General features: G+C 34.6%; 1 protein-coding gene across 5 annotated transcripts in view; it reads right to left on the bottom strand.

Moving 5' to 3' along the window:
• Window positions 1–26,944, bottom strand: part of RIT2 (Ras like without CAAX 2) — a 376,034-nt gene that overhangs the window by 164,457 nt on the left and 184,633 nt on the right. For 3 of the 5 annotated variants that reach the window (XM_003914331.5, XM_009192645.4, XM_017951678.3), the window contains one exon: window positions 20,762–20,953. In XM_003914331.5, the coding sequence (XP_003914380.1) occupies window positions 20,762–20,953 (192 nt within the window). Of the gene's footprint in view, window positions 1–4,292; window positions 4,597–20,761; window positions 20,954–26,944 lie in introns of those variants that run through there. The other 2 variants (XM_017951677.3, XM_017951676.3) reach the window with 2 other exon arrangements.

Here is a 26,944-nt window from a genome sequence, read left to right on the forward strand (position 1 = left end):
TTTTAATTATACTTCAAGTTCTAGGGTACATGTGCACAACGTGCAGGTTTGTTACATATGTATACATGTGCCATGTTGGTGTGCTGCACCCATTAACTCCTCATTTGCTTTTAGTGAGGTTTTGGGATGTGGCAGATTGTGTTTTCTAAGATGGGTGCAACAAGATCTTCCATCTAGCATGTTCTTATTATGGGATGGTGACAATCCTCCCATTGAGAGGTGGAGTTCACATTTCCTCCTCTTCAACCTAGACAAAGTTGTGACTATGGAGAAACAATGCTATAGGACTGGGTCATCATATGTGATTCAGCTTCTGTTTGGTCCTCTTGGGTTGCTCATTCTTGGGGTTCAAGCTCCATGCTGTGAGTAAGGCCACAGCATATGGATAGAACAAACGGTCTCTCTCATAAACAGCTGCAGCTGATACTTCAGTCAACAGCAAGCATCAACCACCAAACAGGTGAGTGGGGAAGTCTTAGATGACTCTAGCCCCAGAAGCCATTTCATCTCAATCAGATGGGAAATTTGAACAATAACTGCCTAGATAAACCCAGTTAATCCCTAGAACCCCAAATAAGTAATAAATAAGAAAATAATTATTGTTTTAAGAAACAATAATTTGAAATGATGCATTGTGCAGCAATGAATAGGTAGGTAAAATTATACAAAAAATAGAAAATAAAATGTAAAAAATGATTTAATCCTTCAAAATTGTGAAAAACATAAAACTTAATGAAAGATGTACTAGTCTTCCTTTAAAAAACTCTAAAATATGATGGAAAATACTAAAGATTAAATAAATAGTATTTACAATGTTCATTGATTAAAATATTCAACATTGTAAAGTTGTCAGCTCTCCCTAAGTTATTGACTATAATTCAATGAAAATGTGGATAGGTATATGTGTGTATCTATTTGCACGTGGAATTGACAAGCCAATTTTAATATGTTTATGAAAATGGAGAAAATCAAAAATAGAAAATTTCCAGGTAAGAAAAATAAATTTGAGGCCTTTCACTACCATATGTCAAGTCTCATTACAGAACTACTGCAACTGGGATATTATGTTATTAGAGTGGTTGTAGACAGACAATGGAACAATGGAACATATGAGAGAGCCTCAAAATGGACTAACACACACATGGTCAGGTGCTTTATCACAAGGGTGACCTTGAAGAGTAACAGAGAAAGCAAGATCTCTTTCACAAATGGCACTGGGTCACACTGACTCTCATATGGACAAAAAAAAAAAAAAAAAAAAAAATCATCCTTACCACAGGAATTCTAGTAGGACTACAGGTGTAAATACATAAGGTAAAATAAATAATCTAGAAGAAAACAAATACAACTTTCACAAGCTTAGGTAGAATAAAATTCCTTAAAATAGTTTCACAGAAATCACCCACTATAAAACAAAAGATTGATAAACCGTACCACAATAAAATTAAGAATTTCTTTTAATGAATGGTATACTCAAAGAATGATAAAACAAGCCAAGTGGGAAAAATATGTACAACATGTATTTCTGACAAATGACCACATCCAAACCAATTGTCAGGACTCCTACCTACTACTGGGAACAAGATAACCTAATAGAAGACTGGCAAGGGACTTGAATCAGACTCTAGTGAAAGAGGATATGGAAATTACCACTCTGCATTTGAAAAGAGGCTCCTCTTCACTAGTATCCAGGGGAATGCAAGAAAAACCACAAGGAAATATCATTACATGCAGAATGGAATGTTTAAAATTAAAAAGACTGACAAGTTGGCGAGGATTCAGAGTAGATGGAATTCTCATACACTCCTGGTCGTAGTGTCAGTTTAAACAACCACATTGGAAAACAGTTAGGTAAAATCTACTGAAGTTGAACATATGCACATGTTATGACCCAACAATTCAACTCCTAAATATAGAACCAATAAAAATAATGAATATGTGATTCAAACAATAAGAGAAAGAACATTAATAGCAGCAGTATTCATAAATGCCTCAAACTGGACACTATCTAAGTATTCATTAATAACAGAACAGATGAATAAATTGTGACATATCCTAACACGGGAATATTATTCTATTATGATAATAATAAATGAACATGTAAAACCATGGATGAACCTCATAAATATACTATTGACTGAAAGAAGTCAGAAACGTAAGAATACTCTCATAAAATTTCATTTATGGCTGGGCACGGTGGCTCATGCCTGTAATCCCAGTACTTTGGGAGGCCAAGGTGGGTGGATCATGAGGTCAGGAGTTCCAGACCAGCCTGACCAGTATGGTGAAACCCCGTCTCTACTAAAAATATAAAAATTAGCCTGGCGTGGTGATGGCACACCTGTACTACTTCGGAGGTTGAGGCAGATGAATCCCTTGAACCCGGGAGACAGAGGTTGCAGTAAGCTGAGATTGTGCCACTACACTCCAGCCTGGGCAACAGAGTGAAACTCTGTCTCAAAAAAAATAAAATAAATGAATAAATAAAAAATAAATTCTTTTATTCTAAGTATAAAAAAGGGTCAACTTGTCTGATGTTAAAAATCAAGGTAGTGGTTTTCTTAGAAGAGAAAGGGGATCATTTATGTAACACCCTTCAGAGGAGTTAAACTTTTAATGTGTCAGATTCTATTTCTTGACCTGTGTGGTGGTTATACAGCTATATTCACTTTTTGATAATTAAATTGTACACTTATTATTGGCATACAAATCTGCATGCGTGTTAATCTTTAATACAAAAAAAAAAAAGTTTCAAAATACATTGTACAAACCTAAGACAGCTTAAAAAGAGATTACTCAAGAGTCTCTAATGAATACTTTCATTCAGAATTTCTTACAGATGTGGCAGGGTGCAATCCTCTTTAGCGGGCCAGATTTGGTCTCTTAATTGCACAGCTATCATTAGTCTCCTCCCCTGTCTTCCTGTTGAAAAGGAGGTGTAGTGAATAAAAGCATATAAAAGGGGTCCCCTTTATAGAGAAGAGGAGGGTTTTGTGGGAAATATAGCGAAGTGATTGTTGAAAATCCTGATGAAGATTACTCTCTTTTTTGCTCTTAGCCATATTTTGACTCTGTGTCTTTTCTACCTCTTGAATTCTCCTGTTAAAAATGAGGTGGTCGGGATTAAATTATAGCTGAAATCCCTTCAAACTCATGCTCTTGTCTCTCCCTCAGAGTTGTTCTGTGCATTTTGATAGATTAAAAGAGGTCAGCACCACCTGAACCTCACTTTGCAATCAATCAATGGCCATAAAATACCCCATATATACCCAAGACAGTGCTGGAATGTGTGAGGGATTTAAGAGAATTAAAATAAAGAGAGACTGATTTTGAGGGACTTAGGGCATAATTTAGAAGAAAATAAAAAATAAACATTCCCAGAACAAACAATAATTAATAGCATCAAGGTGAAGCATTTGATATATATTGAAGGAAGTCATAAAACAGAAAATTCTCTCCGGAATAACTTTGGTGAAGTCATGGAAGAAAATGCATGTTTTAACCCAGGCCTTGAGGAATAGAGAAAAGTGTTGAGACTAGGAAGGCATATTTAGTTGTCCAGTGTGAGCACGGGCAGGAAACATAATGAAATATGCATGGACAAATGTTTGCTGGAGCTTGGAATAGCTGCCTTGTAGTGATAAATAAAAAGTAAAAATATTTATTAGCTGAAAGCCCATTGATAGGTGTACTCACTTTACTTCTGACCCATTACTGGATTCTACAATTTGGAAACAGATTGGCCTTAAAATGAGATGGATACAAAATTTCAGATAGGAGAAATAAGTTCAAGAGATCTATTGTAAAACATGGTGACTTTAGTTAGTATATTATATAGTTAAAAATTGCTAAGAAAGTATGTTATGTGTTCTTACCATGAAAATGATAAATTTGTGAAGTAATACATGTGTTAATTAACTCTATTTAGCCATTCCACAGGATAAACAAATTTTAAAACACCATGTTGTATATCATGAATATATACAATTTGTATTTGTCAATTAAAAAGTGAATATTTATTATTTATTTATTTATTCATTCATTTATTTATTTATTTTTGAGACAGAGTTTCGCTCTTTCACCCAGGCTGGAGTGCAGTGGCACGATCTCGGCTCACTGCAACCTCCACCTTCTGGTTTCAAGCAATTCTGCTGCCTCAGCCACCTGAGTAGCTAGGATTATAAGTGCCCGCCACCAAGCCCAGCTAATAATTGTATTTTTTAGTAGAGACGGGGTTTTACCATGTTGGCCAGGCTAGTCTCAAACTCCTGATCTCGTGATCTGCCTGCTCGGCCTCCCAAAGTGCTAGGATTGCAGGCATGAGCCAACAGGACCAATCGTGAATAATTAATTTTTTAAAAAAAGATATAAACCAAGCTCTGATCTGCATGAGTAACAACAGCAGAGAAACTCCAGCCATTCCAGTCTCTACTTCACATGTGATGCAGGGGCAGGCAGAACAACTCACCTCAGAGCCAGCATCAGCAGAACCCTGCATTCTCCTGGCACCAATGGACTAGGAAAGTTCCTATTACTACTGCAGACAACTTCAGAGGTTGAGCAGGAAGCCCCAAAGGCGTCAAGGAACAAAACAGACTAGAAAACATTGCAAGGAGAGGAACAACTAAATCATTACTGGACCCAAAGCCCACAAAAAGTAGTCCAGAACTCACATACAAACCCTAAACAGTGCAACCTTCTGCCAAAACAGAAAACATAAGTAGGATTAAGAGTCTCCTAATGTAATGACTAAAATGTCTGGGATGCAATAAAAATCACTGGTACCAAAAACCAGAAAAAATCACAATATGAATGACAAAAGACAATCATTTGATACCAATACCAATACTATCCACATGTTGGAATTATCTGTTAAAATTTTAGCCAGGCATGGTGGCTCATGCCTGTAATTCTAGTGCTTTGGGAGGCCAAGGCAGGAGGATTCTTGGAGGCCAAGAGTTCCAGACCAGCCTGGGTAACACAGTGAGACCTTATCTCTATAATAATTTTAAGAACTAGTCAGGTGTGATGGCATGTGCCTGAAGTCCCAGCTATTTGGGAGACTGAGTCAGGAGGGTTGCTTGAGCCCAAGATACAGAGGTGGTAGTGAGCTATGATCATCACTGCACTCCAGCTTGGGTGACAGAGTGAGACCTAGTCTAAAAAAAAAAAAAAAAAAAAAAAAAAATTAAGGCAACCATCATAAAATACTTCGATAATCATTATAATTTACTGTAAAACAAATTTAAAAGACATTGAAAATCTCAGGACACAAAATATTCAAATAAATATTGGCTGAAAGCCTCCCAAATTTGGCAAAACACATAAAGCTATGGATTCAAGAAGCTGAGTAAAACTCAAGTAGGATAAACCTAAAACTACACCAATCACATTATAATTAAACTTCCGAAAACTAAAAACAAAGAATAAATCATTAAAACAGAGAAAACTGCTGCATTTTCTATAAAGAAAAAAGCAAATTTAATGACAGAATCTGCCATCTGAATCCACGGAAGACAGAAGGAAGTGGTACAAGTTTTATCAAGTACTGAAAGAGCAGTCAATCCCGAATTGTGTATATGATGAAATAATCCTTCATACTAAAATAAAGACATTCTCAGTTGAAGGGACACTGAGAGAATTTGTTGCTAGCAGATTTATCATTAAAGAGTATCCACAGGACTGCTGGTGTGAATGTATAGGTAGGTAAGTTGGTGCAAAAATAATCGTGGTTTTGCATTGCTTTAAATGGCAAAAACCACAATTACTTTTGCTCCAACCTAATAAATTAGTACAACCACTATGGAAAATGGTATGGTGATTCCATAAAGAACAAAAACTAGAACTACCATTTGATCCTGGAATCCCACTATTGAGTATCCAAAGGAAAAGAAGTCATTGTATGAAAAAGACACATACCCACACATGTTCATAGCATCACAATTCACAATGGCAAGCATATGGAACCAAACTAAGTGCCCACTGACTGAGGGTATAAAGAAGATGTTGTATATGTACACCATGGTATACTACTCAGCCATAAAAAGGAATGAAATAATGTATTTTGCAGCAACTGGGACAGAGCTTGAGGACATTATTGTAAGTGAAATGACTCAAGAATACAAAACCAAATATCATATGTTCTCACTTATAAGTGAGAGCTAAGCTATGAGGATGCAAAGGCATAAGAGTGATATAATGGACTTTGAGGACTCAGGGGTTGGACGGTTAGGAGTGGGGTGAGGAATAAAAGAGTACACATTGGGGACAGTGTACACTGCTCAGGTGACAGGTCCACTAAAATCTCAGAAATAACCACTAAAGAACATAACCAGGTAACCAAAATCCACCTTTACCTAAAGATCGCTGGAATACATTTTAAAACCCTCCAGTTTTCAAGTTTATGTTTCGCAAATCTAAAAATCAAATCACCCTAATACAATAAAACAATTTACTTTCTTAAAATACAGATAGCTGAAGGAAACTCTAAACTAAAAAAAAATTATAAAAGATGATGACTGGGATCTTTAGAAAGTAAAGAACAGAATGAGTAAAAATTGCAGTAAACATAATAAGACCATCCTTCATTTCATGAGTTTAAAAATTATATTTTATAGTTGGAGTAAAGATGAACACCATCTAACATGGTGTTCTATGTATGCAAAGGAAATGATTGAGACAATTATACCTGAAAGCGGTTAAGGGGACCTAAACTGAAGAAAGGTTTTTATACTTAACTTGAAGCGGTAACACAATGACACCAGCAGGCAACTACTAAGAAAACTATATAAACAGCTATAATGAAAAACATAAATACATCAAAATAGAATTCTAAAACTATTTTCAAGTTATCCACAGTTAGGCCAAGATACATACAGACAAACAATGGACAATTGAGAAAGAGAAAGTGAAAACAGAGAACAAATAATAAAAAGGCAGACATAGGCTCTAAGCGATCAATAATTATTTAATTGTAATAACCTAAACCAATTAAAAGGTAGTGATTTGCATAGTAGAATTAACAAACAACACCCACTTATGTGTGGGCTGTAAGAAATCTGCTTCAAACACTATTGATATAGACAGGAGGCAGGGAAATACTGGGTAGAAGAGGTTGGTTTCCTGGCAAAGGCTCCGTTCTCAAGCCTGGAAACCCATAACCCTAAATGGGAACAGGCATTCCTTTTTTCCTGCCCAAATGTTGCATTTTGACCCACAACATCCCGCTAACCTGTACATATATAAACCCCAAACACCAGGCTCCAAGAGCAGATGACCAGAGGAACAGAAGAGTGGCAAAGCGGCAGAGCAGCAGAGTGGTGAGGCAGAGAAGGAGAGAAGAGAAGCAGTACCTGAATGTTGAGAGGAGTTCAGCTGGGGACAGTTGGAGAGATTGGCTGTGGGATGACCATACTCCGGGGGATGATCATCTTCCCACTCCATCCCCTTTCCAGGTTCCCATCCATCTTACTGAAGGCATGTCCATCACTCAATAAAATCCCCACATTCACCATCCTTCAAGTGCAAGTGACCTCATTCTTCCTGGATGCTGGACAAGGATCCAGGAACCAAGAGGGGAGGGTGTAAAAGACTGTCATCTGACTCTCCACTGAGCTGGTTTAACACTTAGTCATCTGTGGATAGCAACTGCTAAAAGGGCATTAATTGTAACATACCCCTAGACACTACTGTGGGGCCAGGGTCCAAAAACACTCATCCTTGCTCCTGCACCTGCCTATCTGCCTGCTCCCCTTCCAGTAAGGGATTTGAGCACATGGTGGCAGAGCCACATCCCTGTTGCAAGTCCCAAGAGGGGTCAAGGAACTCTCCTGTTTCATTATGACACAGATAAGTTGAAAACCAAAGGATAGAAAAGATATATCAGGCAAATATTAACTTTTAAAAAGGAGCAACTATAATAATACTAGATCAAGGAGACTTAAAAGCAAATAAAATTACTACAGACAATAAGGACATCACAAAATAATAAATGGATTAATTTGCCAAGAATATAGCAATCCTAAATGTTTTTGGACCAAACAACAGAACTTCAAAATACATAGAGTAAAAACCGTTAGAGGAGAATGAGAAAGAAATCCATAATTATAACATGGGCTTCAAAATCCCATTTTAAACAATTGATAGAAATCAGCAAGGAGAGCGAATAATGAAACATTAATCAACAAGATCTACTGTCATTTATAGAACACTCTAACCATCTACAGCAGAATACATATTCTTTTCAAGCTTACATGGAACATTCACCAAGATAGACTATATCATGGTAATAAAATAAACTTTAACAAATAAAAAAAATAAAATCACACAGAGTATGTTCTCTGACCACAATGTATCAAAGAAGAGTATACCAATAACAGAAACTCAGGGAGAAATTTTTCAACATCTTGGGGATTAAAAATATACTCCTAAATAATGCATTGGTCAAATGGGAAATATCAAGGGAAAATAATACATAGAGTAGAATAAAAATAGACACAAAATATATTTTTAAGAGACATAAAGAAGAACAAAATAAATTCAAAACAAGCTGAATTAAGAAAATAATACAGATAACATCCGAAATCAATGAATTTGTAAACAAGAGAATAGGAAACTAATAAAACTAAAAGCCAATTAATCTACAAAAATCAATAAAATTGGTAAACTTTTAGCCAGATTGACAGACATAAATTGAGACAAGACCCAAAGCATAAAATCAGAAATGCAACAGAAGACATCTCAGCAGATCATCACATGGGTAACCATATAAGATAGTGGATATGTTAATTTGTTTCACTATAGCAACCATTTTACCATATATACATATCTTACAACATTATGTTATATGCCTTATATATATGTGAAATTTTTATTGAAACAAATTTTTAAAATGATTACAAGGAAATATTATGAATAACTTTACATTCATCAATTCAGTAAGGTGGAAGGAATAAACCACTTCTTGAAGACCACAAACTCCTCAAACTCAGCCAAAATCAAATAAATAGAATAGTTCTATAACTATTGAAGAAATCAAATTTTTATTTTAAAAGCTTCTGTTCAAGAAATTTCCAGGCTCAGATGGTTTCACAGGAAATTTTTACCAAATATTCAAAAAAGAATTAACACAAAGTTTACACAATTTCTTTCAAAACCAGAAAAGGGAATACTTCCTAATTCATATTATGAAGACAGTATTACACTGATACCCAAACCCAACAGGGATCACATGAAATGTAAAAATTGTAGACCAATATATCTCATTAACTCAGATGAAAATAATTCTCAAAAAAATTTTATCAAAATATTACAGAAAAATATATATGTATAATAATGCACTATGATAAAATGTGATTTATTCCAGGTATGTGAGATTGGTTAAATATTTAAAATATATTAATGTAGTCCACCACTTCAATAAGCCAAGGAAAAAAACTTATCATATCATTTACTACAGAAAAAGCATATTAAATACCCATTCATGAAAAAAAAATTCACTTTCAATACGTTAGGAATATAGATGAATGTCCTCAAACTTATAAAGAATACCTATTATAAAAACTACACCAAGCATCATAATGGTGAAAAATTGAATGCTTTGCCTCTAAGATTGGGCACAAGGCAAAGGTGTCTTTCCTTACACTTACAGAAATAATCCTGGAAATTTTAGCCCCTGCAATAAGGCATGGAATGGAAATTAAAGATATACAGATGAGAAAGCAAGAAGTAAAACTCTCTATTTGCAAATCGCAAGCTTGTCTGTGTAGAACACCCCAAGTAATCTACAAAATACTTGGAGAACTAATAAGTATCTCTTGTGTTTAGTAAGGTTACAAAATACCACATGAATACACAAAATGCAAATGCATTTCAAGATACAGACAAGAAATAATTGGAAACAGAAATGTAATAGCAAAAATTTAATACCATTTTCCATTACTCCTAAGAAAATTATATAGGTAAGAATCTAACATCGACAGTTTTTGCATAATTAAATTTATAAAATGTTGATGAAGAAATCAAAGAAGAGCTAAATACTTGGAGAAACATATTCATAGATTGGAAAACTCAACATAGTAAAGATGTCAATTCAACATAACTTAACCAATAGGTTTAATTTAATTTCTTTCAAAATGTCATTGCAATTCTTTGTAAACATAAAATTACTCTAAAATTAACAAAGAAAAATTAAGCATTAAAATAGCCAAAATATGTTTTAAAAAGAAGAAAAACAAGGGAGGAATTATTGATGCTAAGACTTATGTATGCATGCTGAACTAATCAGGTCAGTCTGGTAGCAGCAGAAAGATAGACGGATCAAAGGAACAGAATAGAACATGCAGACATAACTCCACATGAATATGCCTAATTAATTTTTTATGAACGTGTAAAAGCACTTCAATAAAGAAGGAAAAGACTTTTCAATAAATAATGCTGAAGCAATTAACCATCCATCAGCCAAAAAAAAAAAAACACTTTATACAAAAAATAATTTTCAAAATGGATAATTGATATAAATGTGAAACAAAATGATAGAATTTTTAGAAAAGAACATAGGAGAAACTCATGTGTACCTACGACTAGGCAGTGTTCTTAGATTTGATACCAAAATCACAATTCATAAGAGGAAAAAAAATCAATACATTTAGTTCATCAAAATGTAAAACTTTTACTCTGTAAAAGATCCCATTAAAAGACAAACTACTGACTAAAACCAAATATTTCCAAGTCACATATCCACAAAGGCCTGGAATCTAGAATATGCAAAGAACTCTCATAACTCAAACTTAAAAAAAAAAAAAAAACAATCCAACCAGAAAAGAGTCAATGGACACAACGAAAATGAAAATAAGCATTATCTTGGTGAAATAAGCCAGGCACAGAAAGACAAAAACTTAACGATTTCACTTATACCTGGAATCTAAACAAGTTGGGCTCATAGAAAAAGTAAAAAAGTGGTTACCAAGGACTTCAGGGAGGGGTTGGTAAGATGGTCAAAGGATACAACACTTCAGCTAGTTAGGAGTAATAAGGACAAGTGATCTATTCTACAATATGGTGGCTATAGTTAATAACAATATGAAATTCCTTGTGAATAACCAAGAGTAGATTTTAAGTGTTCTCACTACAAAAAATAAGTATTTAAGGTAATGCGTATGTTAACTAGTCAATTCAGCCATTTCACCATGTATAATTTTACAAAACATCATATTGTACCTGATAAATATATATCATTTTACGTCAATTAAAAAGGTAAATAAGAAAAGAAAATGGTCAGAAGTATGTACAGACACTTAACTGTAGAGGATATTTAGATGACAAATATACTCATGAAAATACGTTCAATATCGTTAGTCATTAGACTAATGCAAATTAAAATCATAATGAGATATCACTATATGCTGATTAAAATGACTAAAATGAAAAATAGTGATAATATCTAATGCTGGCAAGGGTGAGAATATAAAATAATAGAGCCATTCTGGAAAATACTTTGGCATTTCCTTTGAAAACTAAAATGGACTTATCATAAGTTCTAGCAATTGTGTTCTTGGGAATTTATTCCAGAGAATTAAAAGCTTATGTTCACACAGAAACTTGTCTGTGAATGCCCATAGCAGCTTTCTTCATCATAGCACCAAACTGGAAATTACCCAAATGTCCCTGAAAGGGTGAATAAACAAATTGTGGTATATCCAAATCTGAATGCTATTTGGTAATAAAAAGAAAACACACTACTGATAACAAACACTTGGACATAATTCAGGAAATAATGCTGAGTGAAAAACAATCTCAAAAGGATGCATATTAACTCATTTCATTTATATAATAATCAAAAAATAAAATAATTATATAGATGAAAAAATGACATAGTAGACTAGTAGTTGCCAGAGGTTAGAGGTTGGGATAGGAAGGGGATGGACAAGGAGCAACACAACAGGCCTCAGAGTAAAGGCAGAGTTGAGTGTCTTGATTATGCCGGTGGTTAAGGAGGCTACACATGTGATGTAATTGCATCAAATTATACACATACACACATGCATGAGTACGTGTATAACTGGTAAAATATGAATGAGCTTTATGGATTGAATCAATGTCAGTTTATTGTTTTTCATATTATTCTAGAGTTGCATAAGATGTTAACATTGGGAATGCTAGGAGAAGGATGCACAGGGTTTTTATACACATTTGTTTGTAACTTCTTGTGCATCTGTAATTATTTCTAAATAAACAATTTGTAAAAGCTAGATTATGTAATTCCCTAAGCATGTGGTTGAGTTAAAGCAAAAAAAAAAAAAAAAATAGTACTCCATGAACACATAGCTAGTGCTCCTGATTCTGAGTATCTGTAGTTCAATCTATAGATATCATTCTTTTGGATTTACAGTATTGTCTTGAATTATCTAATGCACCTACATCTATACATATAACTACACACACACACACACACACATAAACACACACCATACACTTGATTATTAAGTACAGCCAGAGTTTGACTGCTAAGTGTTGAAGAAATTTTCCACAAATGTTAGGGTTTGGGCAGGCAAGGATACCTAGGAAAGGGAATAGAGACCTGAAATCTTAGACAGGGTCATAAAAAATTAAAAAAACTTTACCCACTCAGTATTTATTTCCTTTTTGGCATCTCTTTTAAGTGATTGGTTTTAAAAATTACAAAAGATTAGTTAAGAGTGGTATTGTAATACTGGATTTCATTTCGAGGAACCAATCCAATTCCCTAACAGCTTTGCTTTCTTTCTTTTCCTTAAAAAGAAACAAGCTTATTTCCCAAAGCCTTTTCTGGCTTGTCAATTTTACAAATGCAGTCAATGATCCATGAAAACCAAACAATTCAGTGAAAGACAATTTAAATAAAGAGGGAAAGCAAACAGTTACAATGTCAGTTCAATCTGAGGAAACACAAGCTCTGTTCCAATGGAACATGAAACTATCAAGTAGAAGTCTATTGAGGTGTAGATGTGCAATATAAACAGTGAAATTTAAATTTTTCTAAATGACAAATTTGCCTGGAAAACTACATTGAATCTGTAACACTTTCAACATTGTTGTTTTTAATGTAAGCATTAGTTAATTTTTATGTTTAAAATTATTTTATATTTTAAACATTTGTATACATGCATGTGTATATATACATATATTTGTATATGTGCATATGTAATATATATACACACATGTATTATTATGTATATATTACACTGTATGTGTATATATATTTTTTCTTTCAGGTCTCAAATATTTCATTTAAGGCCTTTAAAACACTTGTAGGTTCTATGCTCTTATAGTGTCCCCAAATAAAATTATCCTTCATGTACTTCATTTTATATTCTAGCCCACTGGCTCTCTAACTTTAGCATACTATACTCTAGAATCACCCAGACAATTTGTTAAAATAGATTGCTGTGCCCTACCCACAGTTTCTGATTTATCAGAACTTGGATAGGGCCTGATAATTTGTATTTCTAATGAAGATCACAGGTGGTACTATCTCTTTTGGTTTCAGGACGTTTTAAGAACCACAGTTTTCGTCCAAGATGAGTTTTTCCACACATTTAAAAATTAGTTTAGGTTTTCTGGAATGGCCAGTAATCTTTTGTGTCTGTTCTCTAGCTCCAGATTACTTGCCTTTACTTAGCTCATAAACTACGCAAAAAAGCAGTAATTTCTTCAAGGCTCTCCTAGGCAGATTTCAGTTATTAAAGAATTGCTACTCTATTTTACAGCTGAAAAGTTGGGAAACAATTTCAAAATTAATTTTGCAAAATCCATGCGCTGAAGCCTATATCAGAAAGCTCCCTGAGCCTTCACCCAGATTAGTTACTCTTACTTTTCACACAATTCATATGCACTTGATTAGCTACTTTCTAATTTGTAAGAGAGCTTATTAGAAGAATACTAACCCAAAGACTATTGCAATAATCCAGAGGAGCGACAGCGATAGTAGCACCCAGTATTTATTGAGGCGCTGCTCTGTGACATACACCGTGCTAGATAACCTATTGACATTATCTCATCTGTCCCACCCAAAAAAACTATGACAGAGATATTATCCTATTTTACAGAAGTAGACACTGAGACAGAGTCTGAAACACAAGATGTTTATTAGGAATCAACATTTGTGAAAGGAAGGAGAAGGAGGCAGGGTTGAGCAGAGAGAGAAGTTGAACGTTAATGCAAGCCCAACAGAGTCTTTACCAAACTAGTGGGGGCTCTCTAGCAAGATTTGCCTGTCAGTATCTCACATTGGGCTGAAATGGCTGGAAATATATGCCCACACTTAACTTGAAATGAGTTTCCCCAGAAAGGGTGTGACATCAGTAATTACTATGAATTATATCTTCCCACCCCTGTGCTGGGCAGGAAGTACTTCTCTGAAGAACTTACGTATGTATCTTGTGTCTGTTACTGATTTGTCCAAGGACACAGAAATCATCTGAGTAACAATTCAAACCCAGGACTATCTGATTCTTTCAATTACATAATCTGTTAGTTTCTGTATGCTGCGTACATTTCTTAACAATGTCATGAGGACTCCATCATGGACACCCACTGGATTGTGTGATAAAGCGGTGATGACCTCAGGTGCCACTGAGGAATGTAGAAGATTGTGTTGCTACATGAAAGGTCTCTAAACCTCACTATAATCTTGTCACTTGCCATCCTGTCAGTGTGCAGTATGAGTATGGAATTCGTGAACAGTTAGCACTATCCCTTTCACTCAAGCTACCATCATTTCTCATTCTGATGACGGAAAGAGCCTCCAAATGCATCTTACTGCTTCATGGTTGCTCCACGCAACGTCAAGACTGACTTAATAGAAATGTATTCATACCACAATTCTGCTCAAATGTTTTAAACAATTGTTCACACCTAAATAAAATCCGAATTCTTACCGAAGAACTTTCAAGCTCTGTATAACCTGACGCTGTCTCCTCACCAGCTATTATGGCACTCAAACATACTAAGCTAAATCCAGCCATGAAGATTTTGCAAGTGCTGTTTGTTCTGTCTGGAATGCTCTTCATCCAAGTCCTCCCCACACTCTAGAGTTGTGCTCAATGCCATCTTTTCAGAGAGATCATCTTGACCACCCTAGAGAAAATACAGCTCCGATTCTTACACTGCCCATGCCAACTCCTTCCCTTGCTTCATTTTTCTCCTTTGCTCTTTTCACTGCTCAGAACTGTGCAAACGTGTGTATGTATGCATGCATATTTGAGTATGAATAATTTTATTCCTAGTATCATTTTTGCATTGTGCAGTTAGAATACACATACCCATACTCAAATTGTTCATTATCTGTCTCCTCCACTGTAACTTCACGTTATTACCTATAGAGATTTTAGCTGTCAAGGTCATCTGTGTACTCCCAGATTCTAAAAGAGTGCTTGTTACCCATTAGGAAAATTAATTAAATTTAAAAAATGACAGTAGTGAAAACATATATGTGTAAGCTAAGGTAAGTCAAATTCCAGTTCTACAACCAACCAGTTTGGATAAATCATGTGAAACTCTAAGCTTTGTTTTGTTTTGTTTTCTGTCTCAATTGGAGTTAATACATTCACATTTATTTTATTAAATTTAATAACATATTACAAAATGCTATGGAAAAGATAAATAGGGCTAATGAACAGTTAATTGAATTTGAGTATCTATCCCAAAATAATGAGTAAATTACTGAAGCTTTTTTTCTCTTCAAAAACTAAGCCCTCATCATTTAGAAAATATGTTTATATAAATTTTCCAGTGCACTGACAATGAAAGATAATGAAGCACTACTCTTTTATTTTTTAAATTTGAGTGGTATTTGCAATTAATTACCGCATTATACTATATCCAATATGCTCTGCTACGTATTTATGCTTTGCCTTTGATTAAATGTGTCTTCAAGGGAGACACTATGAAATTATGCTTAGGATGCTTGATATGTGTGTACTAGGCAGACTGATCTTCCAGCTTTCCCACTGATCACTCTACTGCTTGTGTACACTCATAAGACCCAAGGCTTCTTCCTTCCAGCCTACACTGATTCTTTTCAGTCCTTCCTAAAATAACTGTCACCATTCACCTTATCTTTCTTACTTGGTCAAGATATTCATTCATTATCTTTGTTCTTCAAATGTGCTACCCACATGGGTCTTTCCTGGTTTTCCAAAAGCATTGCACTTATGGATTGTGCCATATTGTTCAACATTTACCTGTGTTGTTTAAGGAGGCTTTCTCCCTACATCATATGCACAGATCCAGAGGAGAAGAGAAAGTTCTTGAGGACGGGGCCTGGATTACTCATTGCTTTACTATATTCCGAAACCATCACCACTCTCCAAATATAAGTAGATGCTTGATATAACTCTAAATAGATATTATGCTTTTTTAAATCCAGTAATTCCTAATTCTCACAATTCCAAATACCCCCTAAGTAAAGAAACTATTTTAATTAGATATCTCACTAAAGAATAAATAAAGGCCTTTCATGATTTCAACTCAGTACTTCAAGAGTTATGTAGACTGTGGGAAGCACAGTTTCAAGGCCTAAAGCTGAGAATTAAGCTGCAATTAGGCTGTTGGGACCAAAAGGTTTGTCTATGTTCAGGATAAAACAGTGTGGCCGGGCGCTGTGGCTCATGCCTGTAATCCCAGCACTTCGGGCGGCTGAGGCGGGCGTTATCAACTGAGGTGGATCACCTGAGGTCATTACTGGAGACCAGCCTGGCCAACATAGTGAAACCCCATCTCTCCTAAAAATACAAAAATTATCTGGGCATGGTGGTGGGCACCTGTAATCCCAGCTACTCGGGAGACTGAGGCAGGAGGTGAACCTGAACCTGAGAGGTGGAAATTGCCGTGAGCAGAGATTGTGCCACTGCACTCCAGCCTGGGTGACAGAGCAAGAATCCATCTCAAAAAAAAAAAAAAAATAAAAAAAAGTTTGTGGTCTGCAATTGACGTAAAACTTTCTAATCTAGCTCGCAAATCCCTGAAATTTACTTCATCCATAGCCTACTTCTACTTTGCACAGCCAGTCAGGGTTTTGGAAAAAGAGAAATCGGGGATTATCTCCTTCTACTCTCCAGTGGGAAGACAGAAGCCTGCATGAATAGAGACAGAGACCACGGGAGCTCAAGGCCCTCATGTTGTTCAGGAATTAAGACAGGCTTTAGAATAGCCTGGATAAACTTTGGACAGAATTTTTTAGCTGTTATAAAACAGAACTTTCCAGTAATTTTGAAACCCATTTCCTTACTTTTATTTTTCCTCACACCAAAAGGGTAAGGAAACCAACTTTGGGCTATTACTGGCTTGTCCATGGCCTGGAACTGCCCATTCCAACCCCAAGAATTATTATCCTGATTCTTCCTGCTCCTCCTTGTCCATAAGATGCTATTGCTCTGAGAAGCATAGTATCTTGAAGCTGACATAAAAAATAAATTCATGATAAAATGACGATGGTTTGTAGGCCAACCATAAGACATAGTGAGATTTCAAGCCAGAACACACTGGGTTTTGTCTCTCAACTCTAATTACCTGTGTGACCTTGAACAAGTTATTGAATGTGTTAGAGATTCAGTTGACTCATATGTAAATAGGTATAAAGGAGACTACTTCATGGTCTTGTGGTGAGGATTAAATAAAATCTTATGTGTTAACGTGCCCAGCACAGAGCCTTGAAAACACTAAATGTATCCTCAGTAATATCACCATCAAAATGAATATTGATCACAGATTAAATACTATCATTTGAGTCCTTCCACATTAAAGCTCAAGGAGGTGAATAATGATAAACACATAATATACTAAAACTTGTTGTCTCTTTATTTTTTATCTTTTTTAGAAAGGGCCCTGGGATTTCCCAAAATGCATTAAGAATACAGGCACCTATTCTTACCAAATATGAAAAGAAGCAGCTTCAACCATCAGAATTCTTTCCTTCCAAAACTCTTTCAGTGTAGGGTGATAAGGAATAAGAGTTGCTTAGTGAGAATCCTACTCCTTTGCCTCTCACCACTAAACAATAGCACCAGCGTAATTTCACCTTTCAGAGTTCAACTTTATCACTCTAGGAATCCTTACAGAATTCTTTTGGGCTGCAAACCATCTGGGTGTCAGCATCTTTATTTTTCTTTGAGTTTTTTTTTTTTTTTTTTTTTAATGAAGAAACAGAGACGTAACCTTTCAAATACTGATGAACAAAAAGAATACAATGTGATAGTGTTTTAGTCTTAATTTTGTCACTAGCTGCAATAGTTTAGTAAAGTCAATTGCTATCAATATATTCATTTGTCAGATGTCCTCATTCTTCAAATGATTGGCTTACAAATACACAGGGCAGTTACAAGATTAAAATAAAGTATGAATTGAAATCATTTTGCTAAGAAAAAACCACTCTGCAGTTTTAAGAATAATTATTGCTATCACAACCACAGCCAGAAGCCAAATTTTTACATCAACATTTCATTATTGGAGACAGTGGTACACGAACATTTTTACAAAGATTGCAATTTGTGTTTTCATGGTTTTTGCACTTTCTGTGACTATCTTGTTTATAGTACTTGCTTTTATCTACAAGGAAAAGACTATCAAATCTGCAGTTACACATCTTAATATCTTTTCCTGGGTTTTTATTTCAGTGACATTTGTAATGCTGGTGATTCACTTCACTGCTAATCTGAAAGGAGCAGCTAATTATTCAGGCTGGGATAGGGGTTCTGATAAACATGCCTTTGTGAGATCCTAAGGATCACCTTTGAGCCTGGTAAGACAGGGCCTGGAGAGGGAGGGAAAAGTAAATGTCAGCCAGCTTTGGAGTCATGAAGAGTAATCATTGTAGAGAAAGTTTAGTTGATTTTTCGCCTGAAAAAATGTTACCTGAATGTTTTCAAATTCACTAGTTTTTCTAACTGAAACCAATCAGAGGTTTTTGTTCTCCAGGAATTCTTAGAAGTGCAAAGAAATGGGCATATGTTCACTTGATGGTACATTTAGGGTGCTTTGTCACGCTAGTTCCTAGAGGCCCTAAGAAAAGTAAAGCACTAGCACTCTTCAGAGGAGTATAGGAAAGGTTCAGCTACTAAGCCTCCAACTTTCTTCCTTTGTGCCAAGTATCTAAGAATAGATTCATATTTAACTGATGAGATAAACTTGAATTCTAACCCATAGAAATGCAACCATATTATGCTGAACATGTCTTTGGAGAAAGAGAAACAGCAAAGTAAGAACAGTTGCAGAAGAGATGAACAAATAGTATAGTTCCTAAAACAATAATTAGCTGCCATTTTAAGATGCTTAGATTCTCAAGTAGAATGTACAACAATGTCACCACAAAAATGCATTGCACTAAATCATAGAAATACGTTCCCTGTTAAACATCAACCTGTAAACATGGACTCTGTATGAGATCTTTTCAATTTAAGAAAACTTAAAACGTCCTAGGCATGAAAATCTGTATTTATAATATCCTTAAGATAGGAGACAACTATTTGTTTTAGTGAAGATTCCTACATAAGTAAAAGGTTTTACTAGTTGACTACTTTAAATAGGCTAACAATAAATCATTAACTGGAATAACATGAACTATTAAAAGCCAGTTCAAACTTAAGGTCAATGAAAAGAAAGATGAAGCATCTCAATTTATAACAAAGCAACTCTATTTACAGAATTAGATTTATAAAAATTTGATTTGCATGCCACTTCTCAGTAATATTACTTTGTACAACGTGAGTCATGGGAGTGGAATTGTGATATGATTTGCCTGATTCTTGAACCAGGGCAACTGATTCATCATTACTATCTTGAGATCTCACGGAGGAAGCCATCATAGTTTGGTCATCTGTTATTGCCCAAGAAGTAGTGTCTGACCAGATGAGAATAAAATATAATGAATGAACTATGTAAGTTATGGTAATGAATCTCAATCTAAGCTAGACATAGTTTCTTCCTTATCAATTTTGTTTGTTTGGAGAAGTTTTGAGATTGTCTATTGATCACATTGATACAGCAGATGCAGCCTGAAGGAAATGGATGGTATATAAGAGTAATTTCTGATGCAACCTGAGAAGTAGTGGCTTGTTCTAATTCTGGAAGGAGGGAAAGATTCTGTTTTGATCATCTATTGTTGCTTGAAAAATTACCCCCAAAACATGGTAGCATAAACAATTTCGTTTTATTTGCCACTGATTCTCTAGTTCACAAATCCAGACAAGGCTTACCTGGGAGATTTCCTGTTCCATGTGGATTGGCTTGCTATCTTATGAGGTTACAGTTATATGGCGGCTAGTGCTGAAACATGCAAAGTGTCTTTGCCCACATGTGTAGTGTCCTGGCAGGGACAGCTGTGAGCCTGAATCTCACTTTGTCCACATGACTATCTTCTCATGGTTAGCTTGGGCTTCTTTACTTGTACTCAAGGGTGAGCAGTTCAAGTGACAATGGCAGAAACTGCAGAACTCTTAAGGCCACACTTCAGAAGTCAACAAGAAATCACTTCTACTATATTCAGTATATAATCCCAGATCCTAGGGGATGGGGCACTAGCAAGGACACTCTACAAAATAGCATATGTGATCAAATATATTATGGAGGCCAACACAATTTACCATGTGACCACCATGACTTATTAGAAAAATCATGTGCATAATTTCTTTCTCATAATTCTCAATGTGAACCTTGGAAAGCAGCCATATTGTGTACTATGTATTCTCAGAGCAAAAGACAGAAGCTACCAGATAAAATTGGCACTCACCTGGCGGAACTGTTCCAGGTCAATTTTGTTACCCACCAACACCAGGGGAATTTCATAGGTATGGCGGACCTGAAAAATGAGCTCTTTAAACTTGGCAGCCTCCTGAAATGATTGACGGTCAGTGACGGAGTAGCAGATAATGAAGCCTTCCCCACCTCGCATGTACTGCTCCCGCATGGCTGTGAATTCTGCCTGCAGGAAAAAAAAAAAAAATTTAGTTATGGGCTGTCAATATAGCTAATTAATAGGAGGTTTAAATGTAATCATTATGAAATTTGAATGTTTTAAACTATTAAGAATATTGATATTTAATCATAGGAGATTTCATTTATGAGATATTAGAAAAACATATTAAACAGCAATTTTTACTCATGGACTCTTAGGGATTGTATAAAGATGATATATATATATATTTTATTTGTAATGACCTTACTTTAAAAAAATGAATCTAAATGTTTATACTCCAATCATTAAATTTATTTGAACCCAGGCTAGATATTCTTTAAATTACATATTTCAGATATTTTTGGAACCAATTTTCTTTTCTAGAAACATTGAAGAAAAAAGTGTATAATCTAAGGAAGTTGGCTTCACTTTGCAAATGAAAGTAGGTTTGTATAGGGGATTTGCCATAAGTCTGCCAAGGAATCTGGGGGAACAAATTTTTCTACTCAAAAATATGAAAATGAATTAGAGTTAGACCTTGGTCTTCCTTGTGAATGGAAAAAGTTATTAGCATTGATAATTCCAGATCCAGTTATTTATTTGGGTGTTAGATTTGTCTCATGAAGGTACATAAACAGAAGGATCTAGATTGCTGAGGGATGGATCATTTTCTGCATTCTGCTGACTCTTTCATCTTCTTTCAACTACAACTTCTCAGTGACTGAAAATTCAATATTTGGTCTAGATTACAATTTGGAAAGTTCCTTTAAGTCTAAAATATCTGTTTTTATTCACTTTTATTCTGAAACTATTGTTAAAATGGCAATGGATACTTAGAAGCAATGGAAAATATAAAACTTAACTTCTGTCTGTGGAATAAGCAATGAAAGAACAAAAGAGCATATTGTGACTTGGACAATTTGTGCTATAAGTAATCAAAGAAATAAAATTTTTGGTGGGTTTTAACTGTGTTTGAAGAATTTGAGAAAATGGGACTTCATTACCTAGCAAAATGTTTATAAGAACTCACAAAATGCCCTACTCAGAGTAATTGTTTAAATAAATGTTATTTTGATTTAAGCTAGCTTGAAAGATGGGAGCATTTACGTAGATCCAGGAACGTTGGAAAACTAGGGTGGTTGCAAGTCCAGAGACTGATAAAGTTAATACATTCCTGAGTTAATAAGTGAATTTCACCAATCATTTTCGGTAAATATGGAATAAATGCAAACAGTGTTTGCATCAGTTTCAGCAGTCATTTCTAAGTTGCAAGAACTGGATCACAGAGAGGACAAGAGACTTGTCCAAAGACCGACAACAACATGATATAGAGTTGGTTCAAAAAACTCATGTTACCTGACTCTCACTGTATCAAATTACTTGGCATTAAATTTTATTTTAACTCAATCCTAAATTTCACTATGTGAGTGAAATGTACTAATTTGGGAGAAGAAAACATTCTATTGGATCCACGTTTCATTCCTGAACCACGATTGAGTAATAAAATATCTGAGATCCCTCATAGTTCTGACATATTCCGATTTTGAAACCCTATGTCTGAATCAAAACTCCATAATTGACAGGACTTGACTAGAGAAGTATGGACTGAAAATGATAACTGGTGTTTCTCAAACTCATAATTACATTTCTTTGGAAAAGAAATGATAGGATCATCTTAGAAATATGTTTGATCTTTAGGAAAACATAATTAGATCTGTTATATCGGTTGTGTATGATTAAAATAATAAAAATGCAAGCTAAACTGGAAAAGAGCTATTTTACAATTTAAAGTTTATGCTATTTTCCGATTATTATTTTCAGTACTAAAGTTTTTGATTTTCAATCGTCTAGTCCTTTTTGAAAATTAACAAATACAAACATTAGCAAAATATTTAAATGGTACAGATGTATCCAGTACCAATTTAGTTTTCTTCCCACCTCAAACTTCTAGTTTTCCTTTTCAAATGCATCAGTTAATAGCTTCTTTAACTTTACACTACTGTCTGTGTACATACAAGCATATACATGTTCCTTCTTCCTTTATATATTGTTCTAAACTCAATGGGAAACAAAATATATATCTTTAATTAAAAAGTAATAGCCCTACTATACCTTGGAAACTATTCTATATAAGTATATAAATATTGCTTATTCTTTTTTATAGAGACATCATAATTCTTTTTATACATGTACCATAATTAATTTAGCTACTTATCTATGAACAGGCATTTAGGTGGCCTCCTTTTATTCTTATTATAGAAAATACTGTGATACATATATTCTTAAACATTGCACAGATTTATCTATACCTGAGAAACAGTATTTCTAGACCAAAAAGAACATACATTTTACTTTTGAGAAATATTGCCAATCTCAATGCCAAAGACATTGTGTCAACAATACTTTCTCCAGCGTTATATAAATGTGACTATTTATCCTCATTTTCAACGATGCTGCTTATCAAATTGTTCTACTTTTGCAAATCGTAGAATTGAAACATCATGTTTCTTTTATTTGTATTTATTATTTATGTGTTATGATCAACATATCCTATGTTTTATATTCATTTGTATATTGTCTCCTACATATTGATTTTATTTTGTTGTGAAGAATGTAGTAGTTTTCTTTGAAGGGGGTTGGTTCTTTTTGTTGTTCGATTGTAGATTGTTTCTTAAATTTGAACTGAAGGAATATATTTCTATGTGAGACATAAGAAAAAGAGCAATGCATTTGACGACTTCAACAAAAATATGCCATAAAGAAATGACTAACAAATTTGATAAAGCGTAACAACCTGTTAGGAAGATAAGTAAATTACAGAAGGCAAAATTCACAGAGAATATTGGATGATTGAATGAATAAAGGTCCAACAGTGCTTGTTAACCAGATTCAAAGTTGCACACATATCACATTAAAAATAGATATGTCAAGGAATAACATGTGATCTAAATTGGAATCTCTAGGTATAAAGTTCCAGCATGCATACTTTAAAATTTGGATGATTTTTGTTTTGCACCTATCTGTATGAATACATAACTGAATGTATGCTCTAGAGTAGTCTTTATATTCTAGAAGCAGAGAAAGGTAGTCATAGTGCATGACCTCTAGGACTGCTACTTAGAGCACGTCTTCTGACATGTCACATAACCTCTCTGGGCCTCAATTTCCCCTTTTGTTAAAGATGGATTAGGACATACACTTAACTAGTCTTACAGGGCAGTAGAAAAGCTCAGATGAGAGAAGAGATGTGAAAATGCTTTGATGAATTTTTTAAATACAATACAAATCAAGCCTATTATTATCTCTGGTACAAATCTGGCAGAAAGAAGCTTTCACTGGGAGAACAGGCATGAAATCCTCTTTTAGCTGCATTAAATATAAATGTGGCAGTGTTTTTTATATAAGCTTCATCAGAAAAGTATTAAGCTTTTTTTTTTTCCCAAACAGAAAATCTTTCCACCAATAAAACAGATGTAATGAAGCTATCATAATGAATGGGGAGGATATTTTATCTTAGATGACCTTTTCTATACCAACTCTTTACACAACATGTACACAAGTTTCCGTGTGGTGTGTGTGTGTGTGTGCGCGCGCGCGTTTTACTAGAAGATGCAGTAGAGGCTGATGGGACCCAGAGATTTGAACAAAATCTCTTTACTATGTATTAACTTAATAATATATGATAAGGAAATCACTTTAAAAGGAAAAATGCCGTGTTCACCATGTTGCTTCCGCCTTCATTCACCCATGAATTAAAGATCCCTATACTTTCTGTTTGGTGTATCCTGAATGTTAATACCTTCTTCGTTTGCTTCCTGCTATAAATGAAACTTGTTGGTTAATTATTCAGGAACATTTCTAGATTCCATCTGCTATCTATAAGTAGCAACATATTTATGTAACAGACCCTTTGTATAAAATGCTACAAATATAAGCATTTCTAATATTTTCAGAGCTATTCTGAGTACAGCATTCCAGTTTGATCAGTTGCCTTTGATATACTCCCTTGTACTAAAATTGTGTGATAATTTTTCTATATTCAGAAAATGAATACAGAATTTTTGATGAATCTCATATTCCAGCTTCTTGATTATCAGAGTAAGAATTTTAAGCAGGTATTAGAACATATAGGAACTGGGCCAGCTCCCCATTGCATTCAAGTAGCAGTACTACAAAGATACGAATGCCTCACTATATTTAAAAAGCACTAGCACTATATTCAGACCATCTTATTAACCACTCCCAGTAAGGGCACACAGATAGCATTACATATATTGATCTGAATCCCTTTTGGCCATCTCTTTAATGAACCACATGTCCATATTTATTCTCCTTATGGGAAAAAAAAAAGTAAATTAAAAAGTCAGTCACTCATATACCTAACACTGTACCAAGTGGTAGGAGATATATATATATATCTTCATTGGAGAAACACAACCAAGCCAAGATAAATTGAATGAATAATAGTTAAGATCTAAATGAACCTTGGGGTTGAGAAAATGGCAGGAACAGTTTTCAGAGGGAAGGCAAAGAGGGCTTGGTAGGGAAAAGGATGTGATGTTCTTCCTTAACTTTATTATTTGTACAGAACTCCTCAACTTTCAGGTAACCTCACTTCCAAAGATTATGTATTCTCACTCTTAAATAGCCTTTCATAGTCCAAATTCATCATTTGCATAGTAGTTAATCATCTAGGACCTGCTTAGCCTTCAATAGCTGAATTTTTGGAGGGTGGCATAGCACAGAATCATGTGATTGTTGTTTCTTTTATTTGCATCTTTTTAATGAAAGTATAGAAACAATTCTAAAGGATTAAAATCTAGGTATCATAAATATACTACAATTTATGCAAAGCAAAAGGATTGCAATAAGTAGGAGTGGTGGTTTCTCAGTCTCAATCTGATGCCTTAAACTGGTTATGTCAATTGAAACGAAAATGAACAAACAGCTTTTATAAATGCCGATAATGTGAGGTCAAAGATTGTGCCTAAAAGTCAAAATATAATTAGCAAATACCATTTTACAGTTTTCAGAGAAGATAACCTATCATTTATTTTTTGGTATTTGACACATATTTTTAGGAATGCATTTTATCATGGAATACTGCTTGTGCTGTGCCTAACTCATTCATCAAATATTTATTGAGCACTTATATATGACAGTTGTGTAAGATTTGAGATTGGTAAAATAAATACATATAATAAAACTAAAATATGGAGATATATATTTTTTATTTGTCATTTATATATATATATATATATATGACAAATAAAAATTAGAGCATCAGAACCAGGATAGAGTGAGGAGACAGAGTTTGATTTACAATTTGACTCTGAACATCTAAACAACCCAAGCTACAATGAAAACATGATCAATTATATCACTTTTGTTATCAATAACAACATATTAATTTGACACAAATCTCCCCTAAGCACTGAGAGAGGAAGGCAATTTCTCTTCTTGGGGTTGAGATAAGAGACAACATCCCCAGTGTCAACCCAACTAGATCTGTAGTATCAGGTTCTCTAAGACTATTCTGTGATTGTGTTTTTCAATGTAAGCCTTGTCAAACATTTCATAGTCATACTCAATAATACTGATGGAAGCTTCAAGTAAGATAATAGAAAATTATTCCATAGAAAATGATTAGTGTGTAATAATTGATAATGATGTTTAAAATCTTTTTAGTTAAGTTGTTGGCATTGAAACTGGAGGCTTGAAGGGTACTTGGAATCCAACTATAATGATGACTCCTGGAAAACTCTTAACTAAATACAATTTGAATAAGCATTAAGGTTGTAATGCAGGAATAGCTGCATAATTTGTAGATCCCCATGCAAAAATGAAAATGTGAGGCTACTTGTTCAAAAATAATTAAGAATTTCAAGACAGCAAGAGTAATACATTAAAACAAGTGCAATGCACTTCTGGGCTTGGGACCCTGGGCAGCTGCAGCAATTGCCGGCTCATGAAGTCAGTCCCATTGCAATGAGATTAGCACAACATAACAGCCAGGAG

Source organism: Papio anubis, chromosome 19 (assembly GCF_008728515.1).
Source record: "Papio anubis isolate 15944 chromosome 19, Panubis1.0, whole genome shotgun sequence".
NCBI classification, from domain to species: domain Eukaryota; kingdom Metazoa; phylum Chordata; class Mammalia; order Primates; family Cercopithecidae; genus Papio; species Papio anubis.